General features: G+C 46.7%; 1 protein-coding gene across 1 annotated transcript in view; it reads left to right on the top strand.

Moving 5' to 3' along the window:
• The window catches only part of LOC122926257 (usherin-like), a 236,257-nt gene that overhangs the window by 60,894 nt on the left and 162,808 nt on the right, over positions 1-12,555 (top strand). The window contains exon 6 of the mRNA XM_044277632.1: positions 1,059-1,243. Within this exon, the coding sequence (XP_044133567.1) occupies positions 1,059-1,243 (185 nt within the window). The remainder of the gene's footprint in view (positions 1-1,058; positions 1,244-12,555) is intronic.

Raw genomic sequence — 12,555 nt, 5'->3', positions numbered from 1 at the left:
TGAGTGGATCCTTTTCCATTCAGAATGCATTAGTGCCAAACTGATCCGATTTGGACCGCTTGTGAGAGCCCTGAATGGATCTCACAAACGGAAAGCCAAAACGGCAGTGTGAAAGTAGACTAAAACACTGATCTTAGTAACTGTAACTGTATCCCGAGATGCCCATTAGCTGTCAGATGAGAATTTGTTTGGCAACATCTATTTCTATGGACCCACCTATCATATACGGATTGGCCGAGCATGCATTTATTCTCAATAGGGAAATGGTATTAACCTATTGCCATACCACTGGTGGCAGCTTATCTTCTGTTAGACCAAAGATCGGGCATGTTGAAATCTATGATGAAATTCATATTAAAATGAGTTAGCACACCACCATACACCCACCCACACACTCCTCGGGTAGGTTCTTCATGTCTGATAGCATACAGGTAATGTCACCTTTTTTCAATCTTTCCAGATTTCCCCTTACTTTTTTACTACATGAATCACACATCTCTTCCACCCTTTCCTCTTCTATGCCATTTCTTCATCAGCTATTTTCCATAATGGGGTATCACACCAAGAGCTTTGTGGACCATACCATCTGACACACCCTGTTTCTACCATATACAATTAACTTCTAAAGCAGGGATCAGCAACCTTCGGCACTCCAGCTGTTGTGAAACTACAATTCCCAGCATGCTTCATTCATTTCTATGAGAGTTCTTAGAAGAGCAGAACAAGTATGCATGCTGGGAGTTGTAGTTTCACAACAGCTGGAGTGCCGGAGGTTGCCTACCCCTGTTCTAAAGAATATATTAATATTAATGATTGACCTCTGATAATCAGCTTGTCCTTTTTTCTTGTAAAATTGAATATTTCTAGTAAAGACATGTAACATAGTAACATAGTACAAAAGGCCGAAAAAAGACATTTGTCCATCCAATTCGGCCTGTCATCCTGCAAGTTGATCCAGAGGAAGGCAAAATTATTTTTATGAAAATGTATAAAAAATAGAGTCTTCTGTATGTTTTATTTTTATTTGTATTAATATTGTTCTTTTTGTTATTTTTCAGATATTTTACGTTATTATTCAATTTTACAGCCCTATGCCAAAAGCCTTAAAAGTCCAAAGGAAAAAAAATAGATGTTCTGTCTGGGAAGATTGGCAGTATTTTGCAAGTGATTGTCAGGACATTGGAATGGAAAATAATGGCTTTTTAGAAAACCCGAATTCTGTCAATTGTCTTCAGTTTCCCAGGTAGAAAGAACTGTTCACAATGTAATAACTTACAATGTTTCTGTAATTCTGTTTTACAAACTTTACAGTTTATTATCATGTTTCATACAATGTTGTATGACAATTTTTTGAAATATATGCCCAGTCTGGTTGCACCTAGCATTGGTTTATTACAAATTTAGAGGTGACTAAGGTAAACCAAGAAGCTAAATCTTCACCTTTAAACAAAAAAACAAAACAAAGACATTTTATTCTGTCAAGATAGATAGATAGATAGATAGATAGACAGATCAGTGGCGTACATAGAGAAGTAAGGGCCCCATAGTAAGGATTAAACCAGGCCCCCACACAGGACAGAACGGTTTCTACCTATACCCTTTTAAATGACCCTTGGGCCATTTTTCCACTGCCTCATCTGATAAAAGTTGTTCCTTTAGAGCAGGGGTGCACAACCTGCGGCCCCCAGAGCCATGGTTTGTGGCCCCCGTCCTGCTTGACAGAAACACAGATGATCGTCTGATCAGCTGTGTTTCTTCCTGGAGCGCGGCACATCGAAGGATGACAGCTCCTGCTCCTGCACTGTAGCAGGACAGGTCCCCAACTATTAGTGAGAGTGGGGGAGCTGAGAAGAACGCAGGCGCAGTTTATCAGCGCTTTTGTCTTCTCCTCAAGGAGCACTCTGCAGTTTAAACCCAGTGATCACGTGATCACTGGGTGTCTTGGGGGACAGAACCCTGATCGGCTCTGCCCTATGCAAAGCACCCCTTCCCCACCCAGCAGGCTGGTTTCCCCTGTAACTGGAGCTCCTTTGGATGCTCTAGTTACTATGGAAATAGTGCAAAATAAAGTCTGTGTCCCCCAATGTCTTTTATGGACCTTTTGGGGACACATTATGTGTCAAATATATATATACAGTACAGACCAAAAGTTTGGACACACCTTATTATTCAAAGAGTTTTCTTTATTTTCATGACTATGAAAATTGTAGATTCCCACTGAAGGCATCAAAACTATGAATTAACACATGAGGAATTATATACATAACAAAAAGTGTGAAACAACTGAAAATATATAATATTCTAGGTTCTTCAAAGTAGCCACCTTTTGCTTTGATTACTGCTTTGCACAGTCTTGGCATTCTCTTGATGAGCTTCAAGAGGTAGTCACCTGAAATGGTTTTCCAACAGTCTTGAAGCAGTTCCCAGAGATGCTTAGCACTTTTTGGCCCTTTTGCCTTCACTCTGCGGTCCAGCTCACCCCAAACCATCTCGATTGGGTTTAGATCCGGTAACTGTGGAGGCCAGGTCATCTGGCACAGCACCCCATAACTCTCCTTCATGGTCAAATAGCCCTTACACAGCCTGGAGGTGTGTTTGGGGTCATTGTCCTGTTGAAAAATAAATGATGGTCCAACTAAACGCAAACCAGATGGAAGAGCATGCCTCTGCAAGATGCTGTGGTAGCAATGCTGGTTCAGTATGCCTTCAATTTTGAATAAATCCCCAACAGTGTCACCAGCAAAGCACCCCCACACCATCACACCTCCTCCTCCATGCTTCACGGTAGGACCCAGGCATGTAAAGTCCATCCGTTCACCTTTTCTGCGTCGCACAAAGACACGGTGGTTGGAACCAAAGATCTCAAATTTGGACTCATCAGACCAAAGCACAGATTTCCACTGGTCTAATGTCTATTCCTTGTGTTCTTTAGCCCAAACAAGTCTCTTCTGCTTGTTGCCTGTCCTTAGCAGTGGTTTCCTAGCAGATATTCTACCATGAAGGCCTGCTTCACACAGTCTCCTCTTAACAGTTGTTCTAGAGATGTGTTTGTTGCTAGAACTCTGTGTGGCATTGACCTGGTCTCTAATCTGAGATGCTGTTAACCTGCGATTTCTGAGGCTGGTGACTCGGATTAACTTATCCTCCGCAGCAGAGGTGACTCTTGGTCTTCCTTTCCTGGGGCGGTCCGCATGTGAGACAGTTTCTTTGTAGCGCTTGATGGTTTTTGTGACTGCACTTGAGGACACTTTCAACGTTTTTCCAATTTTTCGGACTGACTGACCTTTATTTCTTAAAGTAATGATGACCACTCGTTTTTCTTTACTTAGCTGCTTTTTTCTTGCCATAATACAAATTCTAACAATCTATTCAGTAGGACTATCAGCTGTGTATCCACCTGACTTCTCCACAACGCAACTGATGGTCCCAACCCCATTTATAAGGCAAGAAATCCCACTTATTAAACCTGACAGGGCACACCTGTGAAGTGAACACCATTTCAGGTGACTACCTCTTGAAGCTCATCAAGAGAATGCCAAGAGTGTGCAAAGCAGTAATCAAAGCAAAAGGTGGCTACTTTGAAGAACCTAGAATATGACATATTTTCAGTTGTTTCATACTTTTTTGATAAGTATATAATTCCACATGTTTTAATTAATAGTTTTGATGCCTTCAGTGTGAATCTACAATTTTCATAGTCATGAAAATAAAGAAAACTCTTTGAATGAGAAGGTGTGTCCAAACCTTTGGTCTGTACTGTATATATATATATATATATATGTAGGTAAGGCTGCCGTGCAGCCTGTATTTGTGGGAGGGGCATAGGCCCCGCCCCTTGGCTATTAAATCCCACGGAGTGCAAGGGACGGGACGTGCAGCCAGGTACATGGTACTTCCGGTCACGTCTGGTTCCTGCACGTCCCGCTCCCTTAAGCCTCGATCCGGGTAAGTAGTTGGATCGGCTTCGCCTCGTCCGGGTCAGGTAAGCAACGTGTATCCGATGCCAGCAGGCCGGTCGGATCCTTGCCACGGTACGGGGGCAGGCGGACAGCGGCTCTAATCCTAACCACACCGGGGACGCCGCAGACACGCGGGGGGGGGGGAGTTGGGGCCGGAACTCCACACCTCACCTCTGGTTCAGGCCGGGCGGCGCTGGCTGTTCGCGGACGGGCGGGTGGTCCGGGGGCGGCCGCGTGTGCCGGTTGCTAGGCACGCTCGGCGGCTCCGCCCCTGGTCACGCTCGGCCTATGTTGGTAACCCCGCCGCCGGCCGGGGCCCTGCGGGTGCAGTCACAGAGGCGCACGCACACCAGCACGTGCACATCACTATGCACGTGGCTGGTACAGGGGAGCGTCACCCTGTTTCAGTGTTCCACATACGGTGCCCACATTACTGAACTTCAGGTCAATACCATGTCAATAGCATTATGTCTGGGCTCAGCTCACTTAGGGGCACAGTCACCCAGCATCACATACCTATAGATCTGCGTCTAGTTTCTTTAGGTAAGGTGGTGCAGTTGAGACAGTCTACCTGGGCATGTATTCATTGTAATTCAGGGAACCTAGACATGTATTCATTGTGCACATTCTCATTATGTTCCCTGAATCGCATACGGCGGCCACCCCCTGTCCCGGTTACCCACGGGTCAGAGTACTCCCGGTGTCACCAAGGCACTGGGGTCGCCAAACCTCGCAAGTGTACGTTTTTATGTTTCAGGGTTTTTCAGCTGTGAATTCCTGGAATCAGTCGGGGGTCATACGTTCCCCGAACCGCTCAGGCGCTTGTGTTTGTGGTTTTTCTTGAAGCACGCCTGTGCTCTGGCTTCCCTGAATCGCTCAGGTTTTGTTCCCTGTTTCGCTCAAATGTCATGTTTTCCCCCGAATCACAGGTGTCACGTGCCCGGAATCGCAGGTCACGTTCCCAAAATCGCTCGTGTCATGTCTTCCCTGAATCGCTCAGGTTATGTTTCTCCAAATCTCAGGTGTCATGTCCCCAAGAATTGCATGTGTCATGTCTTTCCTGAGTCCCTCAGGGTTATGTTTTCTCTAAATTGCAGGTGTCTGGTCCCCAAGAATTGCAGGTGTCATGTCTTCCCTGAATCGCTCAGGGTTATGTTTTTTCTCCAAATCACAGGTGTCAGGTCCCCAGGAATCGCAGGTGTCATGGCTTCCCTGAATCGCTCAGGGTTATGTTTTCTCCAATTCACCCTGTTCCCATTTTTCCCAGAGCTGTATCCCATGCTGGGTGTATCTGAATAAGATCACTGATCACGGCGCTGGGATATGTGGGCTGGGAATTGTTGGCAGGAGCTGTTCCAGAATATTCATTTTACTAAACACCTTTCTCACTCTTTTCATACACACATCATATTGGTGGCAATACGTGACAGTTGCGTCATGCCTCCATAGTTGTATCTGAGGCCATGTCCATAGCTCCCGCAACCCCGGTGGTCTGTTGGGCCGTGGAGCACACTACCGGAGTTACCTTATCAGGCATGTATAGATAAGACCGCTCCATGTGGTCCATTTGAATACATCTTACCTGGATCCAACAGGTATCCGGTGGGTTCTAACATTGCCATTGGTCAGCCGGTATTGTGGACTTGTGGGGCTCTCCGTGCTGGGGCAGCAGTTGCCTGCGTCCTGTGGCTCCGGCGGGAAAGCTGGGCTGGCCCGGCCCTGCTAGAAAAAAAAAAAAAAAAAATAAAATAAAGTTCCGCCATACAGTTACATTGTTGTGATGCATCATCATATTTCAGTGGCTTCGTTCTGGTCGGTTATCTGACGCTTGACACCATTCCAAGGATTCCCGTACGTACAGTAGGTGGTACGTTCTGATTTTACATACGGGTATGTTATGTGTCACTGTCACGGTGGGTTTGGCCGTAGGCACGTTCTCACGTCTCCCACTCACGAGAGGTGGCCAGCCGGGGTTCCTTGGTGGCGTACTCACCTACGTTGTTTTACGTCAGCTTGGGTTTCAAGTCATGTTATGTCCGCCGCTCCGGTGGCATGTTGTCCCGCTTGGCAAGTCCAGGTTGTCATACTCGTCTCTCTCGTTGCTCGTCTGCTTGAAGCGTTCAGGCAGTGTTCTGTCAGCCACCCCGGTGTCACATGATACTGCCTGGAACATCCAGGTTGTCACTTTGTCTATTGTGGTACGTCTGCTTGAAGCGTTCAGGCAATGTTACGTCCGCCACTCCAGTGGCACGTGGTCCTGCCTGGAACGTCCAGGTTGTCACTTTGTCTATTGTGGTACAGCTGCTTGAAGCGTTCAGGCTATGTTACGTCCGCCACTCCTGTGGCACGTGGGCCTGCCTGGAACGTCCAGGTTGTCACTTTGTCTATTGTGGTACATCTGCTTGAAGCGTTCAGGCTATGTTACGTCCGCCACTCCTGTGGCACGTGGTCCTGCCTGGAACGTCCAGGTTGTCACTTTGTCTATTGTGGTACATCTGCTTGAAGCGTTCAGGCTATGTTACGTCCGCCACTCCTGTGGCACGTGGTCCTGCCTGGAACGTCCAGGTTGTCACTTTGTCTATTGTGGTACATCTGCTTGAAGCGTTCAGGCTATGTTACGTCCGCCACTCCAGTGGCACGTGGTCCTGCCTGGAACGTCCAGGTTGTCACTTTGTCTATTGTGGTACATCTGCTTGAAGCGTTCAGGCTATGTTACGTCCGCCACTCCTGTGGCACGGGGTCCTGCCTGGAACGTCCAGGTTGTCATAGTCGTCTCTTGTGGCATGTCTGCTTGAAACGTTCGGGCAATGTTACGTCGTGGTCCTGCCTGTTAAACGTCCAGGTTGTCTTACTCGTCGCCCTTGTTGTACGTCTGTCTGAAGCGTTCAGGCAATGTTACGTCCGCCGCTCCGGTGGCATGGTGTCCTGTCTGAATATGTCCAAGGGGTCTTTCTCTCCAATCTTGGCACACATCCGCCATAGCAGCATGCATGACTTTGCAGCACCCCCGGGGGGCTTGTCCCCTGGTTGGTCTGCTCGTCAGTCCTCATCATTGTTTGCCTGAAGCGTTCAGGCCATGTTTTTCTTTACCCTTAGGGGCAGGCTGCACGGCCTGATGCAACCAGGTCGGTAATATTTCCAGTGCACTAAGATGTTCATACATTGTTCTTTGTTTATACAGCAGCACGTTGTGGGGTCTCAGTGCCGTCGTCCTTCCTTAAACAAGGCCTCCATCTCGGTCAGTGGGTACGGGCCTCCGGTACGGTATCTGTTCCATTCTCATCAAATTCCATAACCAGGTGAGTATCGGTTCTGACCCTTGTGGCACATGCCAGTCCATTTTTCATGCCGCAGGATGGTGCCCCAACGAGGCGGCCGTTTAGCCAGACAGAGCCTTCCAGGGACTTCGGGGGTCCCCAGGGGCCCGGCCCTCATGGACAAGGTTGGTAGGCCGATTGTGTATCTGGGCAAGAGCCAGATGTGCAATAAGTTCAACTTCGTCTCTCTCGTTGCTCGTCTGCTTGGAACGTTCAGGCACTATTCTGTCAGCCACTCCGGTGTCACATGTTGTCACTTTGTCTATTGTGGTACGTCTGCTTGAAGCGTTCAGGCAATGTTGCGTCCGTCACTCCTGTGGCATGTGGTCCTGCCTGGAACTCCAGGTTGTCACTTTATTTATTGTGGTACGTCTGCTTGAAGCGTTCAGGCAATGTTGCGTCCGCCACTCCGGTGACATGTGGTCCTGCCTGGAACTCCAGGTTGTCGCTTTATTTATTGTGGTACGTCTGCTTGAAGCGTTCAGGCAATTTTTACGTCCGCCACTCCTGTGGCACATTGTCCTGCCTGGATCTCCAGGGTGTCTTTTCGTCTCATGTCGTACGTCCGCTTGAAGCGTTCAGGCGTTATTGTGGTGGTCACTCCGGTAACAGGTGGTCCTGCCTGGAACGTCCAGGTGGCCATAATCGTCTCCTGTTGCACGTCTGCCTGCAGCGTTCAGGCAAAGTATGTCTGCCACGCCGGTGGCACGTGGTCCTGCCTGGTACGTCCAGGTTGTCTTGCTTGTCTATTGTTGCACGTCTGTCTGAAGCGTTCAGGCAATGTCGCGTCAGCCGCCTCGGCGGCATGGTGTCCTGTCTAAGTACGTCCAACAGGCCATGGCAGACCTGTCAATGTGGAGCACATTCATGTCCTCGTGGAATGGCGTGAGATTGTTCATTCCCCCTCGTGACCCGTCCTCTCCCACGGTCTATTCTGACGCGGCCGCATCCAAGGGCTTTGCAGCCATTTTTGGCAACCACTGGCTTGCCGGTGCCTGGCCGTCCCAGATGGCAGCGGCCCATGTATGGGGCCACGATTGGTCAGACTCAAGGGTGTTATTCATCACCGAGAGTCAGGACTTGGTTGACATCATCTGCAATGGCAGAGGAAAATCCCCTAAGATCATGGCTCTCATGCGTAGGCTGGTTTGGTTGTCCATGGTGCATAAGTGTTTGCATTGAGGGCTCCCACATTCAGGGTTCCAGGAATACTGCTGCTGATGCGCTGTCCCAGTTTAACATCAATATCTTTTTTCAGAACATACCACTCGCAGACGCAACAGGGGCAGGCGTTCCAGCATATAGTGACCTGGTGTGGAATTAACATCATTGGTCAGCACAGCAAAGGACCTGTGGCACCAGAGCCTGTCTGAGAATACAGTCAGGAACTATCGCACGGGCTGGAATCTGTATGGAGAATTTGCCGTAAATCATCCACAGGGCAATGTGGATGACTTGTCATTCATAATGGCTTTCATCGCGCATTGCCATGCCGACCTCGGACTCGCTCACAATACCATCCGCCTGTATTTGGCGGGGGTTCAACATCAGTTCACGTTGGTCAATCCGGCCCGGATCTCTTTCTTTACATCGCAGGCCATCAAGGCCACGCTTCGGGGCATTGAGAAAGCCGGTGCAAGTAGGCCGGTGGTCCGTCAACCTATGTCCGGCTCCTTGTTCAGGCAGTTGTCCTTGGCTCTGGGTGGTGTTCCTTTTGGGCCCTTGGTTAGCACAATCATTGAAGCCGCCCTTTACCTAGGGTTTTACGGGTTCCTTCGACCGGGGGAATTCACCACTTCCGTCCGGAACGGCTGTCATCTCCAGAAGCAGCACTTGACCTGGCATCACGACCTGTTGGTTCTGAGCATTCCGTCTACTAAGACCGCTCAGACAGGGCCTCCAACCCTGGTATCATTCTACCCCTCGCTCAGCGACGGGTGCCCGGTCAAGGCGCTGCGACAATTGTCTGTGGCCCTGCAGGTGGCGGTAGCAGACAGTCCTCTACTTCCCTTCAAGGGAGGGCCGTTGTCCACGCCCCAGTTCATGTCACACGTATGCTCATTGATGGCGGGGTTAGGTCAGGACCCGAAGGGCATCTCGGGCCACTCCTTTTGTATTGGGGGCTGCCTCTGCGGCAGCTAGGCACCAGATTCCTCCGCATGTCATCAAGTGCATAGGGCGCTGAAGGTCGTCGTGTTTTTCTAGATACGTTCCAAATCCTCAGTCAGAGGTCCGTAATGCTTTCTGTTCTCTGGCCCTGTAACAGTACAACAAAGTGTCTGTCCGTATGGTTGTGTCTCCTTTTTGGCCCCTTTTAGGCCTATCCTCGTTACAGGCTTCCGGCATTAACCAGCCAGAGGTTGGCGCTAGTTCCTACGTCCAGGGGCCGTCGCCCTGACCACAAGTAGGTAAGGCTGCCGTGCAGCCTGTATTTGTGGGAGGGGCATAGGCCCCGCCCCTTGGCTATTAAATCCCACGGAGTGCAAGGGACGGGACGTGCAGCCAGGTACCCCTCCCTCCCTCCCCTTTTCTTAGCTCTCCCTTTGGGGTGGGCCCCCTTTTAGGCCTATCCTCGTTACAGGCTTCCGGCATTAACCAGCCAGAGGTTGGCGCTAGTTCCTACGTCCAGGGGCCGTCGCCCTGACCACAAATATATATATATACAGTGGGATGCGAAAGTTTGGGCAACCTTGTTAATTGTCATGATTTTCCTGTATAAATCGTTGGTTGTTCCGATAAAAAATGTCAGTTAAATATATCATATAGGAGACACACACTGTGATATTTGAGCAGTGAAATTAAGTTTATTGGATTTACAGAAAATGTGCTATACTTGTTTAAACAAAATTAGGCAGGTGCATAAATTTGGGCACCACAAAAAAGAAATGAAATCAATATTTAGTAGATCCTCATTTTGCAGAAATTACAGCCTCTAAACGCTTCCTGTAGGTTCCAATGAGAGTCTGGATTCTGGTTGAAGGTATTTTTGACCATTCCTCTTTACAAAATATCTTTAGTTCATTCAGGTTTGATGGCTTCCGAGCATAGACAGCTCTCTTTAAGTCACACCACAGATTTTCAATTATATTCAGGTCTGGGGACTGAGATGGACATTCCAGAACATTGTACTTGTTCCTCTGCATAAATGCCTTAGTGGATTTTGAGCAGTGTTTAGGGTCGTTGTCTTGTTGAAAGATCCAGCCCCGGCGCAGCTTCAGATTTGTCACTGATTCCTGGACATTGGTCTCCAGAATCTGCTGATACTGATTGGAATCCATGGTCCCCCAACTTTGACAAGATTCCCAGTCCCTGCACTGGCCACACAGCCCCACAGCATGATGGAACCACTACCATATTTTACTGTAGGTAGCAGGTGTTTTTCTTAGAATGCTGTGTTCTTTCTCCTCCATGCATAACGCCCCTTGTTATGGCCAAATAATTCAATTTTAGTTTCATCAGTCCACAGCACCTTATTCCAAAATGAAGCTGGCTTGTCCAAATGTGCTTTAGCCCACCTCAAGCGGCACTTTTTGTGCTGTGGGCGGAGAAAAGGCTTCCTCTGCATCACTCTCGCATACAGCATCTCCTTGTGTAAAGTGCGCCGAATGGTTGAACGATGCACAGTGACTCCATCTGCAGCAAGATGATGTTGTAGGTCTTTGGTGCTGGTCTGTGGGTTGACTCTGACTGTTCTCACCATTCGTCGCTTCTGTCTATCCGAGATTTTTCTTGGTCTGCCACTTCGAGCCTTAACTTGAACTGAGCCTGTGGTCTTCCATTTCCTCAATATGTTCCTAACTGTGGAAACAGGTGAAATCTCTGAGACAGCTTTCTGTATCTTTCCCCTAAACCATGATGGTGAACAATCTGTGTCTTCAGGTCATTTGAGAGTTGTTTTGAGACCCCCATGTTGCTACTCTTCAGAGAAAATTAAAAGAGGAGGGAAACTTACAATTGACCCCCTTAAATACTCTTTCTCATAATTGGATTCACCTGTGTATGTTGGTCAGGGGTCACTGAGCTTACCAAGCCAATTTGAGTTCCAATAATTAGTTCTAAAGCTTTTGGAATCAATAAAATGACAACAACAGTGCCCAAATTTATGCACCTGCCTAATTTTGTTTAAACAATTATAGCACACTTTCTGTAAATCCAATAAACTTCATTTCACTTCTCAAATATCACAGTGTGTGTCTCCTATATGATATATTTAACTGACATTTTTTATCGTAACAACCAACGACTTATACAGGAAAATCATGACGATTAACAAGGTTGCCCAAACTTTCGCATCCCACTGTATATATATATTAGTAAAAAAATAAAATTTAATTAAAATACAATAAAATAAAAAAATACAAATAAAGTAAAAAAAGGGAAAAGTGCAAAAAAAGTCAGTGCACTGTCCCCAGAGGTCCTTTTAACATACATACAGTGTTTCAAAAATATATAAAAAAAGAATTTTAATAAATAATGTAAAAAAATTAAATACAATAAAAAGGAAAACGTGCCAAATAAAATTGTTCACTGTCCCCCAATGGCCTTTTTATGACGTCTTGGGGGATATAAGTGGCAAAAATATATTTTTAAAATAAGTAATAAAGTGATTATATAAAAAAATAAAATACAAATTAAAGGAACAAAAATGGAAACTAAAAACTAAAAAATGTCTTTTTTGTAGCAGAAATCTATTTAAAAATAAGTTAAAAAAATAATAAAATATATAAAAGAAAAAAAAATGGCCACATCAACCAAAACCATCACTATTATTAACCCATTCACACAAAACTATACATATTATATAATAAAACGATCTAAAACAAAATATGCATATTTAAAGAATGAGCTATAGTTTGAATAAAAATGACTTTAAATTTTTTTTGGGTACAAAAAATATTAAATAAACTAATATAAAACAAAAAAATAAATTAAAAAGTCCTGTGTCATATAATAAAAAGCTGCAAGTTATTTTGGTAGTCCAACAACTAAAAAGGTTACAAGTGATTGGTCATTAAGGTCTTTCCAGGCCTGGTCATTAAAGGGTTAACCAATAAGTGCTTTCCCCACTAGTAAGGCCTCATGCACATGACCGTATTGTGTTTTGTGGTCCGCAAAACACAGATACCAGCCTTGTGTATTCTGCAGAACTGTTTTGCGGAACGGAGGAACGGAGCAACGGATGCGGGCAGCACACGGAGCGCTGTCTGCATCTTTTGCAGCCCCATTGAAGTAAATGGGTCTGCATCCGAGCCACAAAAAATGGCGGCTCGGATGCGGAC

This window comes from Bufo gargarizans, chromosome 2 (genome assembly GCF_014858855.1).
Source record: "Bufo gargarizans isolate SCDJY-AF-19 chromosome 2, ASM1485885v1, whole genome shotgun sequence".
NCBI classification, from domain to species: domain Eukaryota; kingdom Metazoa; phylum Chordata; class Amphibia; order Anura; family Bufonidae; genus Bufo; species Bufo gargarizans.
Note: the sequence above shows the minus strand (reverse complement) of the source record. Positions and strands in the feature narration are given on the sequence as shown.